A 26,972-nucleotide genomic window follows, 5' to 3' on the forward strand; every position below is an offset into this window, starting at 1 on the left:
GAGGCGGGGGGGGGGGGGGCAAAAAGGAGCCTCTTGCTCCCATTCCCAGACCTGAGACTGGAAGGCAGTAACCTAAGTGCTTCTGGGGCCAGAGGCAGGGCGATCAGGGACTACGGGAGCCTGTGCAGGAAACCAAAGTGTCTCAGGGTAGACAACTCTGAAAACTACAGATCTACTGGCATTTAAATGCCTGATGCAAACATTCAGGTTAAGCAAAGAGAAGCATCTGAGAAAGAACATTTGGCAGAGTTTACAGACAACTGAGGGAAACTATTACTACGGTTCACAAATAAATGGGATTCTCATGATTTAACAGTGAGGTGATCATTACATTTATGGAGAGGAATTCTCCTGACCTTAAAGAAATTAAACAAGGAAAAAAGGTGCCAGGTTTTGAGAAATTGTAACAGAAAGGCAAGCCAGCTAAAGTACTAAGTAAAAGGTCCCACTGGTCTGAGAGATGGGAACAATCTGATGCAGACTCTTGGTAGTTTTCATCTGTTTCAGGAAGGATTTAGAAATAAGACTCTCCTTTCCAGGGTACAACGTAAAAAAGACCAACGTTTTGAGTTACAACTACCAGCACCCCTGCCACCACTATCACCTCCTCCTCCAGCTCAGCCGTCTCCTCCACCACCACCTCTGCTCCCCCCTCCACCTCCATCACCACCACCACCACCACCATCTCCATCACAACCGCCTCCATGTCAACCACCTCCTCCACTTCCACCACCGCCTCCTCCACCACCACTCCCACCATCATCCCCATCTTTGCTGGCATCTCCACCACCACCGTCATCTCCATCACCACCACCTCCATCACCGCCGTCTCCTCCTCCGCCACCACCCCCACCATCACCCCCATCTTTGCTGGCATCTCCACCTCCACCGTGATCTCTGCCATCACCTCCATCACCACCGCCTCCATTTCCACCACAACTTCTATCACTTCCAATATGATCTCTGTCTCCATCACCACCTCCGTCTCCACCTCCACCACTTCTATCACCACCTTCACCTCCATCTCCACCTCCTCCCCCTCCCCCTCCCCCTCCAAGGCCTCCCCTCCTCTGCCTCCACCACTTCCAGCTCCACCACCACCACCACCTCCATCTCCTCCATCACCGCCTCGGTTTCCATCTCCATCACCACAGAGCAATCTCTAAAATGAATGAGGACATCATTTTCTTTAGCCTTTCCTTGGAAAGCAGAAAAATATTACCCAAAATTCCGTAAAAGACTCTCATCTGATAAAGCCTAAAGGAAATCTTATTCTTGAATTGCATCATGAGTGTTTTATTATGTCCTATATGAAAGTAGTCCCTGTCTGGCTCAAACATCTGGCACTATCTCTTAGATGCACCTTTTGATATCTATCACTATAGCTAATCTGGAGAGATGCTTCCTATGAGTTGGAAGTTTTGTGGTTTTGAGTATACTTTAAAATTGTATGCCTTAGGAAAGTTATCTAATATTTAGCTATCAGTGCAATTTATGCTTTATAGGGCTTTACGCCAATACTAACAAGAACACACTGGGTTGGTAATCATATATTCACTGCAAAACAATCCATCATTTCCATGGGAATAAAGGCCTTAGAAACACAATACTTTCACCAAAGTACAAATTCTGTAAGAGCGAGGTATCGATGAGTAACTCATAGTTGCTGGAAATACTGTTGAGAGATTAAAAGGAATGTACGAGACGGGATCACTGGCATGCCAATTCACACACCAGAGTCCTATTAAGCTTTTGGCTCATCTCCCAATATTCTACAAATCTTCAGCAACGTCTTTCACAAAACATTCCGAAATCGCCATGGTTTTTCCAGATAGACCGTTCCATCTGTATTTTCTCAAACACAGAAAGAGGGAAGTACACAAGATACCCTTAGAGCCCTGTGCCTTTCCTAGGAGAGGCTAGTATGCTTAAAGCAGAGTTCAAATAAAATATCCAAACATATTTTATTTTCCTCCCCCACCAAATACACACACACACACACACACACACACACACACACAAAGCACCCTTAATGTTTTTGAATGCTTTAAATCCTAACATTATTGACCCCTGTAACTGATCATTATCCCCCTTTTTCTCTTCTCCCTATTTAGAAAGCAAAGAGCCTGAGACCCCATGAAGACTCTTGGCATGTTCAGCCTTGAAACTGCCCAAGGCCTTCACAAGTTCATCAGGTGCCGGTTTCCCTTTGGAAAGTAAGTGAAGTGTGCAATGGGACCTGCTGACCTGCATCTCCTTCCTCTTGTATCTCAACGTCCTGCATCTCTTGCAGAACTCACTCACCCTTCTGCAGACGGCAAGAATGGGAGAAGCTTAAAAACGTCCTTCTCCATTTGACCCTTGGTAGGCAAGCGAAAGTTTAGCTCAAGGCGTTTCACCCCATGACACCAAACTGAACTTATTCTACTATTCTTTTTGTGGTAATCACCGATCCCAACAGAACACAAAAAGAACAAATAAAATGATATGAAAACCAATGTTTCAACAACAGGAAGAAAAAGCACACACAGCCTCCATAAATTTGTCACACTGCACATTTCTGAGCCTCACAGACGTACCTTAAGGACGATTTTATTGTCTGAGGCTGGCGTCCTCCCCACCCACAGCGCAAACTTGCAAGGGTCTCCTTCCACGTGCTCTGTGACACCCAGCTCTGAGGTCTGGATACAAACGTAATTAAAAAGTTAGAGGACAGAAACAATTCCGGCAGGACACAGAACAAAGACCAAGAAAACGGTTTTGGGGGACTTGTGGTCACGTTAGGTTATAACACCACAGTCTGTTTCCATTGACAGGTAATCCTTGGATCTTTAGTTAAAACGAGGAAATTTTGTTCTCAGGCCACACGTGATTGGTCGCAGCCCTTTCACTTGCTCTGAGCACCACTGCTGGGGATCCTGGTGTAGGTCAACCGGCACATACGGAGGATGGAAACCAAAATATCTAAAGATCGTGTTATCTGGAAAATCAGGAGCTGACTATTGGCAACCTGTAAACAACGAAATGAATCTGTCCTAGTTGCAGAGGAGCCTGCCATGCGTTTTCGGCATGAATGAAGTGGCTTCGCAGAAGGCGGAGATGTCTTCACGGTTATTTCCCAATTTGTTTGTCAAAAGCATTAACCTTTAGTGTTGCACCAACAAGTTTAAGGGCCAAGAGACAAAATGTCTCTCTGTGACACATGCCGCTGTGCTGTGAGCACATGGAAGAGCGTAGGTGAAGGTCAGCATCTTCAGTCCCTCCCCCACAATCAAGTTCACCCCTGGTGCATTCTCCTCCCTCCAGCAAAGGAAGTGATTCATAACTGTGGCCTCGGAGGGAACCTTAACTTTTAAAAGATAAATTAAATGAAGATGTATCAGCTTCTAAAACAGACTAGCTTCGTCTCTGAGGACAGATTAAAGTCAGCATAGTGAAATTACTAGCCAGCAATGTTGCTGGTCTTCCTTCCAGTTAGAATATGATCTAAAATGATGTAAGGTGGGCTGTGAGCCAGAAGACAATCTCAAACAGGACATAAGCCAAGGAAAATGGTATGAAAATCATTAGTTTGAACTTGCAAATCCCAGATTATTATTAAGACGATTTCTACATTGGTAGTATTTTATTACTTTGGGAACTTGATTAATCTATGGATGCCATAAAAATGTGTAATGTGGACACTGTTCAAGTATCTGCCGATATTTGTAAGTGACCCACCACATCTTGTGTAAAGAAGACACCAAACTCTACTGCATTTTCTATTCTTTCTATGGTGGTGATTTTCAATTAGCTCTGCTCCATCCTTTGTCCCATCCTCCGCCAACCTGGCCCTGCCCAGCAGTTCTGTGTCAACAGCCCCTGAGATAGTCCCACTGAGGGAACATGGAAATACGGCAGATCCAGTGGGTGATACGGCCTGAGACCATCCTTAGAGTCAATGTGTGGTTTACAGAGAGACTCCTTGGGCTTTGCTCCTTGTGAAAAAGAGGCATCAGGTATGTTCTTTTGCCAGAAAGCACACTCACAAGTTAAAAAAGAATTCAAATGTAACACAGTATTGACCCAGCACTCCAGGAAAGCTGTCTCACTACAGATGGGATTGTGGATCTTTAAAACTATTTTTGCTGATATACGTTTTCTTTAATAACCCTACTTTGCTATTGCAAAGAACCATAAATTTACTTAATTTTCACACACTTAGTATCTTTATGGGGGAAAAAAAAATCCCACCTCATCACAAAGAGCCTACAGCGAGCCCACCAGGAAGAATGCTTAAGTATATGCCAATGTTGGTGAATGAAAAATTAATTAGAATGATATGAGAACTTACTTAATCGAAGTCTCATATGATTAATTTATTTATGAAGCTAGTTACGGCACACAAGACATAAATTGAAATTCACTAAAAAGGTGTTTTCTCGGCCTATGTTAAGAGTCTATGGCATTTAGAATAAAAACAGGTTTTCTAAGTTCAGCGAAGCTAAAACCATGCGCTCCCTCTAGTGGACTTGAGACTGCAGGAAAATTTCCCTGAGGAAGATGAAAACCTTACAATTTCAGAGTTCCACCTCGGAGCAGAGTTTGGAAGGTTAAACTGAAAGCAACAAGCAGTAATTTTTTTCTAGCTGCAAAAAGGTCACGAGTGTGTTACCTTAAAATTTACAATTCTGAACGTCCGTACTTACAAACAATTTGCTTTTATAAAGGTACTTGCTTCTCCCACTGGAATCTTTCACTTCTTTACTAAATACTAAAGACATTTCAAAAAGGAAGAGATGCCGTTCTCGACCCTTTCGAATTAAGGTTTTTGGGTCCCACACTTGGAAGGATTCCTGCAGGATGAGTTCTCCCTGAGACTCAATATTTTCGTCAAACCCTGCAACATAAAAGAAAGGGGAGCACACTCAATTTGAAAGAAAAACAAAAAAGGATGCACAAGACAGCAATGTGACTATTTCAACATTTGTTCAGTGCCCATCAACTAAATCTCAGATTGGTTTCCCATCTGGGCCCCCGACTCCGGTTTCCCAGCACTGACCCCACCTGACAAAGTCTGACAAAGGAGAATTCTTCCTAAAACATGACTTTGCATATATTTGCTCTTGTTCAAAAAAATAAGGCAATTATTCTTCATGACTTTATTCTTTCAATTCGATCTTAGGGTGGCACTCACACCATTTGAGATTTGGTTGAACTCCCTACTTCTCTTCAGCCTTTACTCACGGCATTCCATCATATGAACCTCCTCCCCTGTCCAGAATGGTCCCAGACCTTCCCCAGGCCGTCACTCACCCCCCTCCTGCGTCCTGATCCTCTGCCTCCTCAGCCTAGAACACCCTTCTTGGACGTTCTGCCACAGGCCGAGCCTTTCCCCAAGGCTCTGGTCTGGTCTTCCTTGGGGAGTTCTCCCCCTCTTTGAGGGCAGAATTCTTCATGTGTGTCACACTCTGGCCACAGGGGTGGGTTTCCCCCTGCTCCTCCCTTCGTGGAAGGGGCCTGCTGTGTGGACTTTCAACTCCCAGGGCTTGGCAAAGTGGTTTGATACCTGCGGCAGGGGCTGCTAGCCCTCTCTCAACTACTGGCCTCCCCTTCTCCTCCACAGACAGAAGCCCCGTGGCCGCTCAGATGAGCATGCTATCTCCCAGCCCCTCGGCAGCTAGGACAACTCAGGCCACTGGGAGGCCGCTGGGAGTCCTGTGTACAACTTCTAGTTTTGGCCCTTCTAGCTGCTCTTTGCCCTCCCTCTTTCCTCACTTTCTCTCTGCTGGACAGAATGGTAACGTGGTCTTGACACATCCTGAACCAAGCCAACCGAACAGCATTTAAGCAGGGGAGAGAGTGAGCGGAGCCTGAGTCCTCGATGGTGCCGTGAAGGGCTGGCACACCAGCTCAGGGGTTCACATCAGAGAAAGAAAAAGCCTCCTGGCCTCTGATTTTTGGGGCTCTGCTGCAAACAGCTGCACCCGTGCCCCAACTAGTTCCCTTGCTCGATACTAGCGATGATGGAGACAAACAATAAAAAAGCATCTGGGGCAAGATTACTTCTCGTAAATAATTCTGCGTACACTGATAGTAAGATTTAAGCTCTGTAATGCAGAAAGAGCCTTTCTAAACACAAGCATCCATGGAAATCTCACTTGTAACGATAACTTTTATTTATCTGACTCTTCACCACGTTGTACACTATGTTACACGCCACCACATTCAAAGCTCTCGTAAGTGATACAATGGATACAGATATGGGGAAACAACAAGTTTTTTGAAGGGTTTTTATCATCACAGGGGACTGATCTTGCCTCCCTCCTACCCATCCATCCACGCGGAGACCAGACTGCCTAAGGCAAGTGACACAAGGTGCTACTGGGGTTCCAAGTGCAGACAGGCTGTTCTCTAGTTAACGGTCAAGGACATGCTTTTAATGAGGTCGAAGTACTTTCCGTAATCCTTAAGGGAAGCAATGAAACCAATTCTTCTCAAAAAGAAGGTACTCACGTCTAAACTCTTAACTCCCACCCAAGCATAGAGGCGCAAAGCCAAGGCTTCCAGGGCATGGGAAATCCACTTAGACCAGTGTCAGGAGGAAGTGCACGGACACACTGGGGACATGCAGAGCCCATTACCTTCCAGCATGCTGAGGTGCATGGCATCGTTGGCCCGCTTTGGCACACTAAGCATCACCTCGAGGCCGTCTTTTATCTCCCCTTTTCCTTCCTCACAGCAAGTGAGTAGCTCCTGTAAAAGACCAATACTGTCAACTAGCCAAACGCCGAAAGCTCTGCCAACAAGATCTTTGCAGCAAAGAGTATGAAAAATCCACGATTTTCAAGATAACAGCGGAATGTGGTCAACTGGGCACATATTCGCATAGAAAATGAATTACTGCCTCTTTACACAACGAATGGTGGGGTCTGTGCTGCTCAAATCAGGATGTTTCTTCAGATCAGAGCAAACCAGATGCAGTCACCGTTTAAGATGAAACCAGTGTACAGATCAACTACCAAGCCTCAAAAATGACAAACAGAAACACTCAATTAGTACAGTAAAGCATATCAGCTACTGGTTTTATCTGAAGGTCATGGCCGAGTCCAGCCAGGACTGCTATGCCTCCCGAGGCAGCCCAGTGTGATCTGAACTCCTTGGTGCTGTTAGTGCCACGCCCCATCTACCCTGGAGCTCCCAGGCCGTGAGCGAGAACACGAGCGGCAGCTGTGTCGACGTTAAATGCTGTCCCTCTGTGTGCAGGACGTTTGGAAAAGCGTGAATGATCTAATCACACTTGCCCGAGTGTGATTACGTTTCAGATCTACTTAGAGGAACATCTGCTGTTAAATGAATGCGAACAAGGACAATAAATCCACATTCTGGCAGGGTCCAAGACTCTTTCTTACCACAGTATGGTTATAATCAGTCAGTAATAGTAATCACAGCTTTCCGTGTCCTAGTGGCCGACCAAAGGCACAGGGCACTGCACTCAGCTTTGGTCCCACAGTGGACAGTTTTAGAGCAACTTGCACCAGACAAGCATGTTTACTCATGACCAGATGTTTTTTGCCTATTATTCTAAGCAGATTGGCAAAAAAAAAAAAAAAAAAGTGCTTAAAAATGCTATATGGAGAAATTAACTTCACTGTCAAAAAACATTCACTGGGGACCTCAACAGAGCTTATAATTATTCTCCTTAAAACCCCCGGGAAGAATAACGTGAGGCTTATAAATTAAAGCCCTATTTTAATAGTGATTAACTAGATGTGAGGTCACCGAGGAAGAGGTCTTTAGTGGAACCACATGCTAAAAACAAGATTCTTAAATGCTGAGGACACCAAAAGGTAAACCGCCTTTGCACAAATAAAAAGCAGTGAGTTGATGTGAATGTGAACGACTTAACCTCCTGACTTCTAGTTCACGTTTGGGGCAACCTCCTACTTCTGCTGAGGGTCATACAAGCACTTCATAGGATTCTGATACAGAAATGCAGGAGTGCTTTCCCAATAGAAATATCCCATATGATACCATTTTCACAAAAGAATACAGCCATTTCTGTGTCTAGAGTTTTCTCATCAGCAAAGAGTTTCAGGATCTCATTACTCCATCTCTGAACTTCTTTTATATCCAGGAAATTTACATACCACCTCCCTACTGCTGTGTGAGGCCAGCACTGGGGACATAGATGCGTAATATACTGTTAGCAAGAGGAGTGGACAGTCGGTACGTTCTGATGCTTAATAACATTCTCCAGCCAAGGATACAGCAGGATAAACATCATCAGGTAGAGGTTGTAAATTATTATTCTTATAGTGAAGAAAATGTGCACTGATTTTTATATAATGCATTCTGTGACAACCATCACAAATTCTAAGTTTCCTTTACTGTTCTACAATTAAGACTAGACAGGGGCACCTGGGTGGCACAGTCGGTTAAGCGTCCGACTTCAGCCAGGTCACGATCTCGCGGTCCGTGGGTTCGAGCCCCGTGTCAGGCTCTGGGCTGATGGCTCGGAGCCTGGAGCCTGTTTCCGATTGTGTGTCTCCCTCTCTCTCTGCCCCTCCCCCGTTCATGCTCTGTCTCTCTCTGTCCCAAAAATAAATAAAAAACGTTGAAAAAAAAAATTAAAAAAAAAAGACTAGACATTAAATTATAAATGTGGCTGGTTTTTTTTTTTTGAGGTATAATTGACATGCAACATTATGCTAGTTTTAAGAGCACAACATAAGGATCTGATATTTGTATACACTGCTTAATGATCACAGGAAGTCTAGTTAATATCCGCCACCATACATAGTTACAGGATGACTTTAATTATCATCATTTATAATCAAGAACAAGTAGAGGTCAGTTTGACTCAAATACTCGGGATTTGTGTGAACAACATGTTCTAGAAATATGTGTGTGCCATGTGACTAGACGTAAGAGGGAGAAAGCTGCCTGAGGGTGAAATTACCTGGGCTTCAGCCCCATTTGGGTCTTGAGCTGAGCCCAGACAACAGGGATCCAGCGATGATTCCAGGCACAGCCCTCACCCTCACAGGCTCGTTTCTACACCTGCAGACCAGCAGTGTTATGAGGTATACCTAAAGTCTGCAAAGTACACAGCAAAGAGCGTGGTCCACAGCCAGCAAGCCACACGGGGACACAGATACCACGTTATCCAGGTTTGACAATCTCGCCTTCCTTCCTCAGTTTATGTTATGGACCAGACTCAGCAAAGCTCCAGTGCATAACAAGGAATATTCTCTCATTTACCTGCCATACTGAGAAACTGATCAGGGTAATAAATAGCAATGAATTAAAAAAATTAAATGCCTTGGTGTTATTTAAAAAATTCAGGGTACTTTACATAAACAGAAAAACGCCAGAACAGTAATGCGCAATTCACAAAATTTTACATGCAGAAGATGCTTCATACATACTTTTAAAAGAAGCTGATACTTTGTTATTCGCTGAACCGGCTTAATAAGGTAAGAAGAGATGGAATTGGCTAATCCATGCCGCTGTTGTATTTCCTAAATTAAGAAGAAAATAGAGAGAGATGAACGTTACTGTAATGTTAATTATAGCATTTGAATTAGCACTTTAGAACTAAAATTAGAACTAAAAATGCACTTTTTACCTCCAAAATGAATATACACATATCACTGTTGTTGTATAAAGAAAAACAGAAATCACTGTTCTTTTAATACGCTGAACATGAGAACGGGTGATCACTTTGAACCAGAAGGTGGCGCGTCCAATCTACATTGCTGGCTCTCCCGTGCAGATCTCAACTAGGCCAAGCCTACAACCTCTGCTCTGGGCTCGCGCTGGCCTCCAACTCCCCTGGGCCGGCCCGGGGCCACTCAGTCCAGACAGGAGCTAGGGATGGGGATGGGGACAGGGCGCACCCTCTCCCACCGCAGCTCCTAAGCGTTTGCCTTGGCGTCGCCTTGGCCAAGACCACGTCCCCGCCCCTGGCCTGACTCCCCTTCACTAACGAGTTCGCACACCATGGAGGATTCCCTCCACGCGCTCTCAGACTTTCCACGCCCACCAGCGGTGCTTGCGTCATCTTTTGGCTCTTAACACTCTTCTCAGAAAATCTTCAAAAAAACCCCAGCACCACCAAAAAAAAGGTTATCTCCTCACATTCTATGCTTCCAATGAGATTCAAACACCACTACGCTCTTGTGTTCTCAATCTGCTTGTCACTTCGATTAAGCTCATGGGGACCCGTGCGTGCATTGTGCCAGGATTCCTGTGAGTCGCTGCCGATGGAATGCCGGCTGCAGGACAGCCACCAAGCGACTTGTCCCTCACATGCCACCCAGGTTCAAAACTTAGCAATTCTTCCTCTGCCTTCCTGATCACGAATGTAGTTTAAAACTTTCTCTTCAATTTGCAATTGTTCAAAAATGTGCAATTTATCATTTAATGATTACGATACACACATTCATAATTTCACACCTAAAACATTTTTCATACAGAATATAATGATCTCAAGTACAGGTCACTGAGTTCTGACAAATGTCAACACACTTGCAAACAATTCCCAAACCAAGGTGCAGAACATTTCCAACATCACAGGAAGTTCTTCAGGCCCCTTTCTAACAAATTCCCCCACCCACACCCCACCACCACCAAGAGGCAACCCCTATTCTGATTACTATTGCCAGATTAGTTTTGCATATTCTAGAATTTCACACAAAAGGAACCACACAGAATGTACTCCTTCATATCTAGCTTCTCTCAGCCCATGTTTTGGAGATTAATCTATGCTACTTATGTATCAAGAATTTATCCTTTTATACAGTTGAGAAGTATCCCATTTCGTGCATACCCAACATCTGAGAGATACTATAATGTCTTTTTAGTACCTTGTTTTAATAACATTCAGAAATACATGTCTGATATTTCTGAACACCAATCTATTTTTGTTGACACCCTTAATACCTTATCATAGGATTATACTATTAAAAAATGACAAGAGAGGAATGAATACCCAATGGGTAAAAGATAGTCTATTCAACAAATGGCGCTGGGAAAACTGGACAGCAACATGCAAAAGAAAGAAATTGGACCACTTTCTAACATCACACACAAAAATAAATTCAAAATGGATTAAAGACCTAAATGTGAGACCTGAAACCATAAAAATCCTATAAGAGAGCACAAGCAATAATTTCTCGACATTGGATATAGTAACTTCTTTCTAGATATGTCTCCTGAGACAAGGGAAATAAAAGCTAAAATAAGCCATTGGGACTACATCAAAATAAAAAGCTTCTGCACAGCAAAGGAAACAACCAACAAAACTAAAAGGCAACCTACTTAATGGGAGAAGATATTTACAAATGACATATCCGATAAAGGGTTAATATGCAAAATATATAAAAACTGATATAATTCAACACCCAAAAACCAAATAATTCAATTAAAAAATGGGCAGAAGCTATGAATAAATATTACAAAGAAGACATACAGATGGCCAACAGACACTCGAAAGATGTTCAACATTGCTCATCATCAGGGAAATACAAATCAAAACCATAGTTATGACCTCACACCTGTCAGAATGACTAAAATAAAAAATACAAGATGCAACAGGTGTTGGAGAGGATGTGGAGGAAAAGAACTCTCCTGTGCTGCTGATGGGAATGCAAACTGGTACAGCCACTGTGGAGAGCAGAATGGAGGTTCTTCCAAAAGTTAAAAATAGATCTACTCTATGATCTAGGAATCACACTACTGGGTATTTACCAAAAAAATACCAAGACACTGATTCAAAGGGATACATGCACCCCTATGTTTACAGCAGCATAATCTACAAATTATGGAAGCAGCCAAGATGTGGTATGTATGTGTGTGTATACACACACACACACACACACACACACACACACACACACACACACACAGGAATATTACTCAGCCATAAAAAAGAATGAAATCTTGTCATCTGCAATAACACGGATGGAGCTGGAGAGTATAATGCTAAGTGAAAAAGACAAATATCATATGATTTTCACTCATATGTGGAATTTAAGAAGCAAAACAAATGAACAAAGGAAAAGAGAGAGAGAAACCAAGAAACAGACTCTTAACTACAGAGAACAGATGATGGTTACCAGAATAGAGGGAGGTGGGGGGATGGGAGAGACGGGGAATGGGGATTAAAGAGTACACTATCATGATAAAAAAATTAAATTATTAAAAAGAATAAAGACATAAAGTTACAGAGAGAGAGGGAAGCAAACCATAAGAGACTCTTAAGGACCGAGAAGAAACTGAGGGTGGATGGGGGGTAGGGGAGAGGGGAAAGTGGGTGATGTCATGGAGGAGGGCACTTGCTGGCATGAGCACTGGGTGTTGTATGGAAACGAATCTGACAATATATTATATTTAAAAAATAAATAAATAAATAAAGACAAAAATGGCTACATGATCCGACTATTCTTCCAAAATACCTGACAAAGGTTTCATCCTGCTAAAACAATAGAGCTTCCTTTTTCTAAAAAGCTGTTAAGGGTATTAACAAAAACTTCTGTGCTTCTAAAATTTTACTTTGAATGGTGGGGGGCAAAGAATTGGGGGTAAAGGGAGGATCTAGCTCACTGGTCAGTGGCATATCTAACACCATAATTTCTGCTTTGCCTTTGTATTAAGCTGTTTACATGCAATAACGTCCTTGCTGGGAAGGTGGGCACTTTGGGTTATCCACCACTCCATGCTAAGCACCTATGACCAGGCACATTGAGTTAAATGAGCCCCAAAAAGATGCGGGATCATGCTGGACAATGAATACTGAAGGCAAGTAATTTGTGAAATCCCCAAATCAGACAAGCGTAATTTCTTTAAAGGTGTTTTAAGGACAAAGGTTTTGTTGTTTTTTTTTTTTGTTGTTGTTGTTGTTGTTTTTTAATGGCTTTGATTCCAAAGCCATTTGATGTGATTAAATGTGCCACATGCTCTCAGTGCTTAGGCCTTAAATTATTCTAACTCTGCACAGAACCATGGTGTTGAGTTTCACCTGATGGCAAAGACCCAGGGTCATGTGAAAAACAGAAAAAAAAAAAGGGGGGGGGGGGGCGGGCAGCACTGGGCTGGGAGCTGACTCTATATTTACAAAGGCAATGATGTATAATTGCTAGTCAGGAGAATGACAACTAAAACAAGGCCATCTACAGGGCTTCACCTCAAAGATACAAGCTAAAATTTATTCTCATTTCCCAGACTTCCAGAGAAGGGCAGAGTATCACACATGGCAGTGCCCCAGCGTAAAGACAGAAACAAAGCTAATGTTCTCACAGCCTTGTGAGAAATTATACATAACATCAAAAAGTACTCCCATCTCTTAATCAAGATGTATTTGGCACACATTTAACTACATTCTGGAGACCCAAAAAGCATTCTGTAAATTATATCAATAAGGCTCTATCCTCTTTCGTACTAAATAACCTCCCTGCAATATCTTTCCAAAAAAGATGACCTACATCTACAACAATGGGAATATAATTAATAAGCCTCCCAATGGTCCTAGGGACAGTGCTATCTGTAAAAATTTTATTGGCAGGCTACTTTTGGAATCACATAAAAATGAGAAAAATAAATGACTAAAAAGGATTCAAAGATTCAAAGATAATTTTTGTTTCACAGAGAGTAAAAGAAGCCGAAAAGTTTGTACCTTCTGTATAACATGATATTACACCTAAAATTACTATAAATTGTAAGTAATGTCATATACACATGTACATGCTAAAATCTTGGATCTTTTTTTAAAATTTTTTAATGTTTATTTTATTTATTTTATTTTATTTTATTTTTTTTAAATTTTTTTTTTTTAATGTTTATTTATTTTTGAGACAGAGAGAGACAGAGCATGAATGGGGGAGGGGCAGAGAGAGAGGGAAACACAGAATCGGAAGCAGGCTCCAGGCTCTGAGCCATCAGCCCAGAGCCCAACGCGGGGCTCGAACTCACGGACCGCGAGATCGTGACCTGGCTGAAGTCGGACGCTTAACCAACTGCGCCACCCAGGCGCCCCAATGTTTATTTTATTTTTGAGAGACAGACAGAGCATGAGTCGGGGAGGGGCAGAGAGAGAGGGAGACACAGAATCCGAAGTAGGCTCCAGGCTCTGAACTGTCAGCACAGAGCCCGATGCGGGTCAAGAACCCACGAATGGTGAGATCATGACCTGAGCTGAAGTCGGACGCTTAACTGACTGAACCACCCAGGATCTCCTAGAAGAATCTTTCAATAACAGAAGAATATATAACAATATCCCACCATAAATATGACAGATAAACAGGAAAATACCGTATCATCAAATAGGTGAAAGTTAGGAGTGATGCTGCATTTTATGTATACCAAATACAACTTAGAAGATTTCACAGCTTCGGCAGGAATCTATTACTTACATCAAAGTAGGACCCTGCATGCTCTAGTATCAGCTGAGTAGAATCCGGCTTATTTTTGCAATACGTGACATACATCTGAAACTTGTCTGCCTATAAACAACAACAACAAATTAGAATATCTCTTTCAAATGGCAGTACCTCAAAATATGATAAACTTTTATGCAGAAAAGAAGCTGTGGGGATAAAGGAAATTTAAGCTCTAAATAAAAGAAACCCTATTTTATATGGAAAGCTGTTAAAAACGAGAAACACATCCTATTGGTATACACACCTCCAGAAGCTTCCCTTGGCCCAGTAAGTCAGGGCTGGGCACACCCACTCTGTTCCAGTTGCCAGTGCAAACCCAGGCATCACATGTGGATGGCAGGGCACTACCACCAGGTGACTGTCTGGCTCTCCTCCCGACTGCACAACATCCCCCCTCCCACCTTGCCAACCTGGCCCCCCAGACATGGCTGCACATTCATGTTTATCTACGCATTTCCAGGACCACGTGCAGGACTGGCACACTAAATGTTCCATTTCAAACCATCACTATTGCCAATAAAAAGCTCGGTCCACGTTAATAACTAGTTGCAGAATGTAAGTCTTTGAGGCAAAGTCCATTTCTCCGTAAGCAGACACTGTAGAACATGGTGACATAAGAGAAATGGACCACATTCCTTTCTAACTTCCTGCAAAGCCACCAAACAACCGTGAGAACAAGTAGCCGAGGTTTCATTACCCAAGTAACAAAGCAGTGTCCAACGTCTTCTGGCAACTGCTCATATTTTTCCAGCTCTTTCAGAAATATGCTGCAGAGAGTAAAAATGGTACTGTATTATTAAGATGTCTTAAAACATTTAGTAGTGAGACAGATACGCCAGAAATCAGGCCAAGCATATCACTTCAATTAAATACAGTGAAACATCTGTGCCGTCTAGATTTTAAGGATTTAATAACCCATGTAGCTCTTAACTCGACTAAGTTATTGTGACTTTCAAACAGCTACTCAGTTTAGCCTTTAAACACTTTCTAATACAAATTTTAACCTAGCAGCTTTACTTTTGGGCAAGTGCTATGTTCAGTAGCTGAGGATGTAATTTAGGGATGTAAATGAACACTCAGAAGAACCCACTTAGATTTCAGTGTCTTGTGCTGGGGTGGGGGCAGGGGAGTGAGGGAGACCCCAGCATCTCTGGCTCTAGCAGTCTCTCTCCATAGGCTAGAGGGCTGTGCAGACGCTATCAAAAGGAGCTTCTGTTTCTTAAAAAACAAACAAACAAAAAAACCAAAAACCCAAAACAAAACAAACCTTAAAAATAAAGCCATGTGCCTCCTGTGGCCACTGCACAGTGTATTTTAGTTTGGTCAGACTACGCATCTGTTCTGTCCTCATGCCTTCTCTCCTCTTGTTCAGAAAGACCAAGGGGTGGCCAGCAGCCATGCACAATTCTTTCTTTTCATCCTAAGTAACTAATGTAGCAGCTGACGACATAGCTTGGGAGAAACGAGGGTTCCTCCAAAAACAGTTTTCCTAATCTCATTTCTATAGCAGGTAAGAACAAACATAAAGTCGAGTCTCTATCATGATAGGTTCAACAACGTCAGTCTTTTGGAAGAAAGCCTGATAGCCTTCATTCAAATTTCAACAAAATCACTAAAATGGATGCTTAACTCAGTTGGGAGCTTTCATTTCTTGTTAGGAAACTTCAGCACCATATCTAGATTTCAAGAGGAACCAGCTCCCCAGAGATAAAGCCACTCACTTATTGTGAAACTCATAGATTTCCTGCATGTTCCCGAAGATGACGAGCTCTCTGTTTACGATTCCGGCCGGGATCTCCTCCACCCCGCTGGTCATCTCCCACAGGTATGTCTGGCCGGGAGGGAAGCAGAGGGATTACACAAAAACCCAAGAGCACATGTCCAAGAAACGGCTGTTCCTGCCTCTAGAATACGTACCCAGAGCTCACGAATCACCGAAAATCGATCTGAAGTATGGAACTTTTCCCAAAACATGAAAAACTATTTTCCAGAAAAGCCCCTCCAGTTGCTGTGAGCCCTTCAGAGTAGTTCCTCGGGCTCCAGCTTGAGACTCTCCATTCCTGGTGTCAGACTTGGGAGCTAACCTCCCTGCTCTCTGAGGTACGACAACTATTCTTTAAACTACTGAGTATCAGTTGCGAATCATAATTAGAAGGCACATTTCTCTGAAGCTGCTGTAAAGTTCTGTACAAAGAGGATGGCAGCCAGGCCGTCATGTGACGAGCGGAATGACAGGATTAGTGCTGTATCATCTCTGTGATGAGCAAAACATGGGCCTGGAAACTCACGGAAGGGTGGGAACAAGAAACAGGCTGCTTAAGTACACTGAAAATCTCGAGAACAACAACGGCAACAAGGGTGATTATTTTAAGAATTACCAACAGTCAGGGAGAAAACAGCGCGCTTAGACTGGATCTAAACAAACAAGCAAGAAAACTTACTTACATCCATACACTCCCGGAGGTCCCTCACGTAAGCCTTTTCAGTTTGAATTAGCTCCGCCATTATGAACCTTGAACACAGGAAGACCGGGAAGAGCTTAGTTCACAGTCAGGACACGGGCTTATCTGAACTATGTACTTTTATGGCTTATGAAATAATGAGAGTTTTCAAAGCAGTAGTCAGTAATGTGTTTGGGGAATTAAACCAAGAAGAGACAGAACAGTAACAGCGTAAAGCCACCAATTCAAAGGGAAAACATTTTGTTGAGGTACACCAGCAGGTCACGTTTTCTCCATCAGCACCACTGACACTTGGGGGCAGATAATGCTTTGCCGGGGGGCTGTCCTGTGAACTACAGGATGTTAGTGGGATCCCCGGTCTCCACCCCTGAGACGCCAATAGCACTGCCCCCTCCCATTTTGTGACAACCAGAAATGTCAACACACATGGCCAAGCATCCCCTGGGGGTCACAACTGCCCCCAGCTGAGAACCGCTGGTTTAGGACAATCTTTGGAACGTCTGGTACAGTTTACTATTTGGCAATTTTGAAACATCTCCACGTGTTATTTTTTCTCCTTGGTACTACTAGTCATGACCTACTGATGACAAATGACACTAAAACAATTTGTCAACCCCATACGAAATGGAGGCACAGGAACAAAAAAAAAAAGACACGGCTTCTGAAGCAAGTGATAAGGGTACAGTGCACACAGTGAGTCTGAACATCACAAAGTATCATTGCCATCCGGTTTCAAAGCACACACAGCAGTGGGTTTGTCCAAGCGACATTTTCTTCACTTTTTCAATGAATCCCAGCAGGTTCTTAAAGACTGGCTTACTCTTTCCTGCGGGCCGACTTCCGTTTTTCTTCGTTAAGTTCATGAGCAGCATCGCGAAGCTTCACCTCTGACCCAGGGACACTGGCGGGGATTATGTCCAGCTGAAGACTTTTACTCTGTGGAGGAAGAGAGCCAATGAACTTGAGTTAATTAGATCCGGGGAGGACATGAGGAAGAACACCATGGTTTATTCTGTTTGCACAGAGCAATTTACCGATTTGTTGGAATCTGAAGAAATCCCCAGGGCTTTCTCCAAAGAGGTCCTGTACTTCTCCATCCGCAGAGAGAAATCCCTGTACCTCTTATCCACTGCAGTGACACATTTTTTTATCTCTGCTGCATGGGCATGCCCTTTTTCACAAAAGCCATCAGCCAGCTGTATCAATAGCTTCACTCTCTCTTTGGTTTGCTGCGGAAACAACAACAGGAAAGTATTGTGAGGCAAATGAACTCAACTGCCAGAACCGGAGACACAGTGGCAACTTGCCTACAACTCTGAGCTCCCGACAGGGAAAAACTGCTGGTCAGAGAAATGTCCCCTGAAGCTCCAAGTCCACCAATTCACCCCCTGATCCCGGCCTGGCCGCTTCCCCAGAGAATGGCATGTTTACGACCGCAAAAACCAACCCGAATCTAGCCCTTCTCTCGGCTTGGCTTCATCTGGTGGACGCCCGAGAGACACCTGTGGAAGGGATACATGTGTCTCCCGTGGCCCCGTGGTCCCCACTGCTGCTCCCTGCCCGTTCATCCCCTGCGCCCACGGGGATGGAAGGCCTGCTGAGATCCTGGCAAAGGAACCCCCACACTGCAGACACTCGGTGAAATCCTTGAAGTGACTCTGCACTGCACGTTCGTTTCTTTTTCAATTCTCGGTAGAAATGAAGGAAAGATCGCTAGCCAGGAAATGATCTTTAGAGAAGCATATTAAATGCTCTTCACTGTTTTAGAACTCCCTCTCAAAAATTATTTCATTTGTACGTGTACTTAGAAAAAATACTTCAATTAAGTTAAACACAACCGCCTTGGTTTTCATACAGTTCAGGAGAACCACAAAACATTGGTTTAATATCTATGGCAGTAACGTCCCTCAAAACTGAGTTCTCAACACCTGTTTTCATCACATCCATTGGTTACTAGAGCAAGGCTTCTTTCGACAGTCCCGCTGGCATTTCAGGCGAGTACTGTTCCTCTCCCGGAAGGGAACCTGATTTTCTCCACTAACCTTTATCTAGGAAATCTTTACGACCAACACTCAGGAAGGTGACTTTAAAAATCCCCAAAAGGTGCACCGGAGAGCAGGGGCCTCAAAGTAAAAATCCCCAAAAGGATAAAGGTCAGGGCTCAAAACCTGGATAAATTTTCCTAGTTTACACAGGAAGTGTGAGGCAGCAAGTCCTCGGCGACCTGCAAAGGCAGCTGTAGAATCCTCGGGCTGCGCATGCACACCCTGGGCAAACTGCATCCAGCCCCGTGCTCCAGGCACACGCCCGGTCTGTGCTTCCTTGCACTATGGCCCCTCCTGCCTGGAATGCTACTCTGTGGCTCCCTCGTGTCTTTGCTCAACCAAAGGCCACCATCTCAATAGGCCCTCCCTGAGTCCCTTAAAAGTACAAGTCACCTTCCTGCCCCAACTATCCTCACTGGGCCTGCTCCACTCTCTCCCGGGACACGGGTCACCTGCCACGAGGATATAGTTGACTTACTACTGTTACCGTCTGCCACTATCTTATTAGAATGTAACCACCACAGGCCTGGGATATTTGGGGTTTTTTGCTTACTAATATCTTATTCACCTTTCGTGTGCCTGGCACATAGGAGACAGTCACCAAATATTTACTGAAAATTAAGTTAACGTTAGATTTTACGGGAAAATAGGTATATGCTTGTACCTTTAATGGGGTATGGCAGTTACTCTTAACAGGCATTAATACTTAAAAAAAAAAATGAAAACAGAACTCAGATATAATAATCTCCTGTGGAAAAAAAAGGTTATTGCAAAATTCTATAAAAGCTGTTTATTAGAAAAAGTCAGCAAAACTTAAAACACCCTGAAGTTTTGAGGACTTTCATCTGGTGTGGAAATGAGCTCAGGTAGAGTGAGCTAATCAACCAAACCATACGATCTATCAACACAACACCTTTCTGGATATGCTAAGACGAATTATAAACCAAAGACCTAAAAAGTCAAAGTTTCACAAGTGGAACCATAAATTCCAAAAGGGACTTAACTTAGAACCATTATTAAATTTTAATATCAAAGAGAATATGAGAAAGGCAGGACTGTTTAAAAACTGGGTTGCCTGGAGGCACCTGGGTGCCTCAGTTGGCTAAGCCTCTGACTCTTGGTTTCGGCTCAGGCCATAATCTCACGGTTCCTGGGACCCCTCATCGGGTTCTGTGCTGACAGCATGAAGCCTGCTTGGGGTTCTCTCTCTGCCCCTCCCCGGCTCTCTTTCATCTCAGAATAAATAAGTAAATAAACTTAAAACAACAAAAAAAAATTGGGTTGCCTGGATGAGGTTACACTGCTGGATGCCAAGATACTAATGTGCTGAGAAGCACAGAGAAGTTGCATTGTGCCACCATGAAAGCATTTCTTCTCTTCCACCGTCCAAGCGCCACCGGTGAAAGGGTACTGCAAGTTATGTGTAGTGTCTCTTCAAGGAGTCAAGAAAACTGTTTCATATTTTAAGCACTGGGGTCATAGGAGTGAAGATAAAACAAAACAAAACAAAAAAACAATGCAGCTTGCCTACATTCAAAGAGAAAACAAAACATTGAAAAACTATAGGAAGATGTCTGCATAACACACGTCACAAAATAGATGAGTTGAATGCATGTCACGCCAACAGGCGGATGCTGTTTAGGACACTAGATGCAGCAGGAAGGTGGGCTAGAGACAAAGCCTGGTGGCTTACAAACTTCATTTAAACAAAAGACGCCAATCAGGCAGTCAAGGCTTCTTGAAGATGTGTGGCCGAGCCTCTCCCTCAAAGATGGCAACCCTCCCCCCACCGTGTATATTTGTCTTACTACTTCACAGTAGATGTATATATATTCACCCCAACTAGAAACTGCAGTCCATGAGCCCAGCACCCAGAGCAGTTCTGGCACACTGCAACAGCGTGATTAATAATGATGGGGTGAATGGCGTGATAAAAATTAAGGATGATGAATCTGCTAATTCACGAGCTTTCAATACATTTTTATTTTAACTGTTTTTTTAATGTTTATTATTTTGAGAGAGAGAGAGACAGAATACGATCAGGAGAGGGGCAGAGAGAGGGGGAGACAGAATCCGAAGCAGGCTCCAGGCTCTGAGCTGTCAGCACAGAGCCCGACACAGGGCTCGAACCCACGAACCGTAAGATCATGACCTGAGTCGAAGTCAGACACTTAACCCATTGAGCCACCAAGCACTCCTAACTGGTATTTTTAAAATGCATGCATAGAAATCAAAACTTCAAAGGTAAAAAGGATACAAAGTGAAAAGCCTCCTTACTCCACCTTCCTATGAGGTGTCTCAATGATCAGCTTCATGTGTTACCATTCTAGACACATTTTATTATACAGAGGGGTGTATGTATGTATGTATGTATGTATGTATGTATTTCTCTCTTTGTACCTAAATGCTTGTACACACAAGCCCTGCTCTGCACCCAGCATTTTTCGTTTAACAACTCTCAGACATCCTTCACTACCGGAACAGGAGCAGTACGCTTGTTTTAGGTTTGGAGCTGCACAAGAAAGATTTCTATGAGCTAATGTGCTCCCACTGAATGGACTTTCATGTCGTTTCCATTCTTTTCCTAAGCCAGGAAAAAACTGCATGTGTCTGAGCGTGTGTAGCTAGTCTGTGTTTCAAGATGTGGGACGGCTGGGGCAGAAGGGATGTCCATCTGTGACACTGAGCAGTTAATGTGGTGACACATCCCCCCCATCCCCAGAGGTCGACTCCATTCACCAGCCCCCTCCAAGGTGCAGCCCCCCCCCCCCATCCCCAGAGATCGACTCCATTCACCAGCTCCCCCCACCGCCAAGGTGCAGCCATAACCTTTTTGGTATCTGCCAATACCTGGGTGAAAACAGAACACAGTATACTTCTGATTTATAGTTTTCTTATTTTAGGTAAATTTGATAATTTCATATATTTAAAAGCCATTTAGAATTCCTTTCCTGGGAGCCCTCTTTAATATCTCTTGTCCATTTTCTTGTTTACTCTTATTGATTTGTAAAAGCTCTTTACAACTGAGAAATCAGCCCTCTGTGATAGGAATTGCGTATTTATCCTCCCTATTTGCTTTCTTTCACTTATGTTGGCCTACACTTTAGAAATTCATACATTTTTGTGTATGTGATTTTATCATTTTTTAGAGCTTTGGGTTTCGTGTCCCGTTATTTTTTCTAGTCATTTCAGGTTTTCATTGTTGATACATTTACCTTGCTATCAAGGTGGGATACGAATCCAACTTAGTTTTTCTCTAGAACGCTGCTCAACGCTATGAAAAAAAAAGCCTTTCTGCGTCTTTTTAAATCAAGTATTACAAAAGTTTTCATCCTTACTGTTCTTTCTAGAGATTATTACAAAAATAGATTTTATTTCAAAAGCATACAAATATTATTAATTTGAACAACCTCAGCAGTGGGCAATCAGGGGTTTGCAGAAAAATAAAGGCAAACTGCATTCCTGAGTCCACATGTCAAAGAATCTTTACTCACCATGTTCTTAGGTAAGGAAAAACCCAGGGAGGATGCACATTCAAGGGTCTTAGACACTTTCTAGCAAATGAAGGCTTTTGGCGCTGGGGACAGTGGTGACCGGGATGCAGGAAGTGTGTGGGAAGGAGGAGGAAAGTTCTGCGTCTCGGGCCGCGAGCCTCCCACTCCACTGTGCTTGTGGAAAAGTCACCTGGGAGCTTGTTTACAGACGCTCATCTTCAGGCCTCACTCCTAAACAGTCTAAGTCAGTAAGTCTCAAATAAGGACAGAAACTGGCTTTTAAGTAAACACGCGTGACCTGGATACAGGTGGTGCCTGTGAAGCACTCTGAGAAATCATTCCATCGGGAGCTGCGAAGGAATCAAGCTGAGGCTTCATGGTGAGACAGTGACAAAAAGGCTTTACTTCCATTGCACTAAATGTGTTACAACACTGACCGCTGTAACAACTAAACTGGAGGACGGTCACATCAAGAGCAACAGATTCTCTCCATGACACGGGTAAAGCGGTTTCTTAGAAGACACTATGAGGAGGGGCAGAAGGCGAGCAACAGACACCCCCAGGCATGAGTAGACGTGGTCTGATGAAGAGAAAGGAAGCCAGAAACCCATGGGAATGAGATGCTAAGCGGAAAAAGCGAGAGGTTTTCTTTTCCAAATCCACTAGTTCCTCTGGGCAAAACAGATCCAGCAGACCCAGTGAGAGAGACGGCAAGGTCAGGTGTTACACTGGTGATTTTAGATGCTTATTTTTACAAAACACAAGAGCCAAAACATGCCCCTGTTGCTCACTGTTTAATAACCACACCCCTCATCTGAGGAGGAGGGAAATTCAGGAATAAAAATTCCCTTTGAACACACTCTATTGGTGGAACATGGCTGCCATGCAACTGCACCGCAGACAGTGAGGTTCACATGAGCTTCTGTGCGCACGGCGCCCCCTGGAATCGTGCGGCGACCAGGCTGTTTGGCTGTGCAAATGGTCTGCAGAATGCAGCGTTAATGGAAATTCAGCTTAGTGAAGGGGAACAAATCTTAAATCTATCTCTGAGTGGCATCTTAGGCATTTTCTTAATACCTTTATCATCAAAGGCTATTCAAAAAAAACAAATTTGTAACGCGCACAACTGTAATTTATCCTCCCACTGTTAACAGAAACGAGAACTACACAGCCAAGGGTGTGCTGTATCTCGGGGAAGCAAAAGACATGATGCTTACCTGCAGAGGCAGGCAGGCCAGCTCTCCTCAAATGAGTGGGTGGGCGCCTTCCTCTGGGTGCCCACGGCCCCCATGCTGGGTGCAGCTGTCACTGCCAGACTGCCTGAGCCCTGCCCACCCCCAAATGCTCATGGTGTCCCCACCCAGTGCCAGGTCTCACCGAGCCCCGCAGTGGTCAGTCTGCCTGCAGCCACCCTGGACCGTGAGCTCCTCCAGAGCAGGGAACAAGGGTTCCCAGAGCCCAGCGGCCCGAGGGTGAAGGGAAGGAAATCAACTTACAGCTTGTGGATGGGCGGGAGCAGAGGGCAGTGAAGAACACCAGGAGTCAGAAATGGTTACAGAAAACATAAAGAAGTACAACTAAACACAATACAAAATAGCTGTTGTCACTCTCGAGGATTTAAAAATTCCCATTGATGGTTTCCACCGCTACCTAAAGGGCCACACAAGAAAATCCTGTTTTACTTATACATGAATACTTCTTTTTAGCCAAACTACTATCCAGCTAGATCCTTTCTTTCTAGTGTGAAATTTGAATTAACTTGCAACTTTTAAGGAAAGTCAAGTCTACCATGAGAAAAACAGAAGCACTTCTGAAAATATGACAAAGAACGGAATTCAAAACTTTGAAAAACAAAAACACCACAGGTTGAGAAAGGAACCCTAAAAACCCCCAAACTGTTTTGAGGTAAAAAAAAAAAATCAGCCTCTGCCAGCATATACTTTAACTGGGAAAACATTTATGTCAGTATGAAGAGTCTTACATTTTTGCATAAAAATGTGTATTTACTCACATCTGCTACATAAGCCATGTATCTAATTCTTTTTTGATTTGCAGGAGGAAAATGAAGACATCTCCGTTTTATAAGCCTATGGACAACCACAAGAGAGAGAGGGTGCCGAGGTAAATGCTGCCACGGGACTGGGCTGGTGACAGCAGCGTCCCTGTAGCAAGTGTCACCGACTAGAGACCTAGAGACGGGGAAAGGAAGCCCCCGCAGGACACGCCCAAGCCAGGTCGGTCACACCAAATGGGGTTTCCTAAAAATAGCAAGTACTTAGAAAAGACCTTGCGAAAGAAACCAGAAAGAAAACAAAAAGAACAAGGAAAAGGACAAAAGAGACGACACGAAGGAAGGTATCTGCAGAAATCCGAAGACCCAAGGGAGACAAGAGGTAAAGGGAGGGAACTGGGAAACGCAGAGTCCCCTACGTTAATGTAGGACAAGCCACTGGGGTCCCTGTGTCTCCAATTTTGGATACGGTATGAAACGATTTCTTTGAGCAATACCTTATTTACACGGAGTATCCTGTGGTGGGTTATTCTGGAAAGCCCTGCTGTGTGGGCGGGTGACGGAACAGACGGCCACCACCAACCTGGACCTACCTTCGCGGTGATCTGAAACTCCTCGTGCTCTTTCAGGAGCTCCTGTGTGTGCTGTATGCTGGAACCCGTGGACGTATGTGTGGAAAGGTAGAACTCTCCGTTGTCATGGATCCACTCTAAAGCCTAGAGAGGGAAGGAATGGAGACGTTCACGGCTCAGCACTGGCAAAGAGGGTCCCAGTTCTGTCGTATGTCACTCAGATGTGATGTCACAAGCCAGCGCTGGCACACGCATAGAGTGCTCCCACAAAGAGAGACAGGCTTCTGAAATAAGCACTGCAATTCCAAAATTAAAAGAAAAAAAAAAAAACACCTGACATTCTAGAAGGTTATAACCATGTCACTTCTGTAGCAATGATTAAAGTGTTCAAGAGGTTCGTGGGTGCCTGGGTGGCTCAGTCAGTAAGCATCTGACTCTTGATTTCTGGCTCAGGTCACGATCGCGTGGTTCGTGGGATCGAGCCCTGAGTCAAGCTCTATGCTGACAGTGCTGAGATTGGGAGTCTCTCTCCCCCTCTCTCTGCCCCTCCCCTGCTCACACGTTCACAGGCTTTCTCTCAAAATAAGTAAATTTTTGAAAACCGTAGAAGATTTTTATGTGCTGTTTGTAATCTCTGGGCCATCCGCTGTGAGCTGCTTTCTAGAGCAGAGACATCACTGTCTCTACTAGATACATCACAGCACTTATAGCATTTTAGAAAACATGAAAAGGAAAGCACGACCCAGACAGATTATTTGCCGTGCAGCTTCCTGAGTGGGGCTGTCACTGCTGTCAGGCCTGGGTACGGCTGCCCTGCCTCCCCCTGCCGACTGCGGAGGGGGATGTACAAAGAGGCACGAAGACAAGTGAGGTCAGGGACGCCACACTTAGAAAGGGAGGTCAGCACATGCGGTGTCCAGGCCGAGAGGGGCTGGCTGCGAAGCGGGGGGGGGGGGGGTGCTCAGGAACTGGTGCAAAGCAGGGGGCTCAGAAGAATGGGGAGAAGCTCAGCAGGCGGAGAGGTACGCACCACAGCCCCAGGCTGATAGAGCTGGCCTGCTGGGGAAGCCGCGGAGAGAGGCCGGGGGTGAGGCCGGGGAGGGCAGGAGGGCCTTGGAGGTCACAGGCACAGCCTGGACTTTTGTGGGAAAGCTAGTGGGGCTGCTGTGAGGAAAAGGAACTGCAGTGGACAGGGAGTAGAAGAAGCAACACGGGTCGGCAAACTGGTTCAAAGGTTTGGGCAGGACACGGCTGGGGTTTCCATAGCACGAGGGCTCTGGACGTGAAGGGGGAGGGCAGGCCTGACACGTGTGGGAAGTCCGCACCTATGGGACTCACGAGGGAGTGAAGGTGGGAAACTGGGGAAAGATGGGAAGGAGCTCTACATCCTGAAAGGTGAGGGGATGGGGGGGACACACCCCGTAAGACGAGGAGGCGCAGGGGATACACTGTGTAAGACGAGGGGGACACGCCCCATAAGACGAGGAGCGGGGGTCAGGCGTCGTGAGTCCACTTCTATTCTCAGGAAGGCCCCAGTGGAGACACCACGGAGACAACTGGGATTTGTAAGTCTGGACGCCAGAAATGGAGGTCAGGGCTGGGAGACACCCACAGAGGAGATAAGAAGATGGGGAAGAGAAACAAGGGCAAGCCCCAGGCGGAGCCCTGGAGAATGCCAACATTCAGCTGCAGAGATAAGGAAGACGGGACAGCAGAGAGCCTGGGAAAGCAGCAGAAGAGGCAGGAGGCAACCAGGAAGTCCAAGGGCCGGACTCGCCCAGAGACAGAACCGCGGCCGGAGTCCCCCCTCCGGACCCCCACCGGGGACGCTGCATCCAGGTGACCTCAGGGCTCCATCCTGAGAAGCGCAGACACTGGTGGTATAACTACTGGGTTTTACCCCAGGATCATGGCACAGAAGAGAACCCACAGGGCCACGGGGTCATCGTTTGCCACGGCCTGTGCTTA

General features: G+C 44.6%; 1 protein-coding gene across 8 annotated transcripts in view; it reads right to left on the reverse strand.

Annotated features, from left to right (window-relative positions):
- Nucleotides 1-26,972, reverse strand: part of TRIO (trio Rho guanine nucleotide exchange factor) — a 354,620-nt gene that overhangs the window by 93,218 nt on the left and 234,430 nt on the right. For all 8 annotated transcript variants that reach the window (XM_023239465.2, XM_045038713.1, XM_045038715.1 and 5 more), the window contains 11 exons: nt 25,026-25,148; nt 17,917-18,111; nt 17,703-17,818; nt 16,866-16,932; nt 16,142-16,251; nt 15,118-15,187; nt 14,394-14,483; nt 9,411-9,503; nt 6,624-6,735; nt 4,689-4,879; nt 2,580-2,681 (listed from right to left, as the gene is read on the reverse strand). In XM_023239465.2, the coding sequence (XP_023095233.2) occupies nt 2,580-2,681; nt 4,689-4,879; nt 6,624-6,735; nt 9,411-9,503; nt 14,394-14,483; nt 15,118-15,187; nt 16,142-16,251; nt 16,866-16,932; nt 17,703-17,818; nt 17,917-18,111; nt 25,026-25,148 (1,269 nt within the window). The remainder of the gene's footprint in view (nt 1-2,579; nt 2,682-4,688; nt 4,880-6,623; nt 6,736-9,410; nt 9,504-14,393; nt 14,484-15,117; nt 15,188-16,141; nt 16,252-16,865; nt 16,933-17,702; nt 17,819-17,916; nt 18,112-25,025; nt 25,149-26,972) is intronic.

This window comes from Felis catus, chromosome A1, assembly GCF_018350175.1.
Source record: "Felis catus isolate Fca126 chromosome A1, F.catus_Fca126_mat1.0, whole genome shotgun sequence".
NCBI lineage: Eukaryota > Metazoa > Chordata > Mammalia > Carnivora > Felidae > Felis > Felis catus.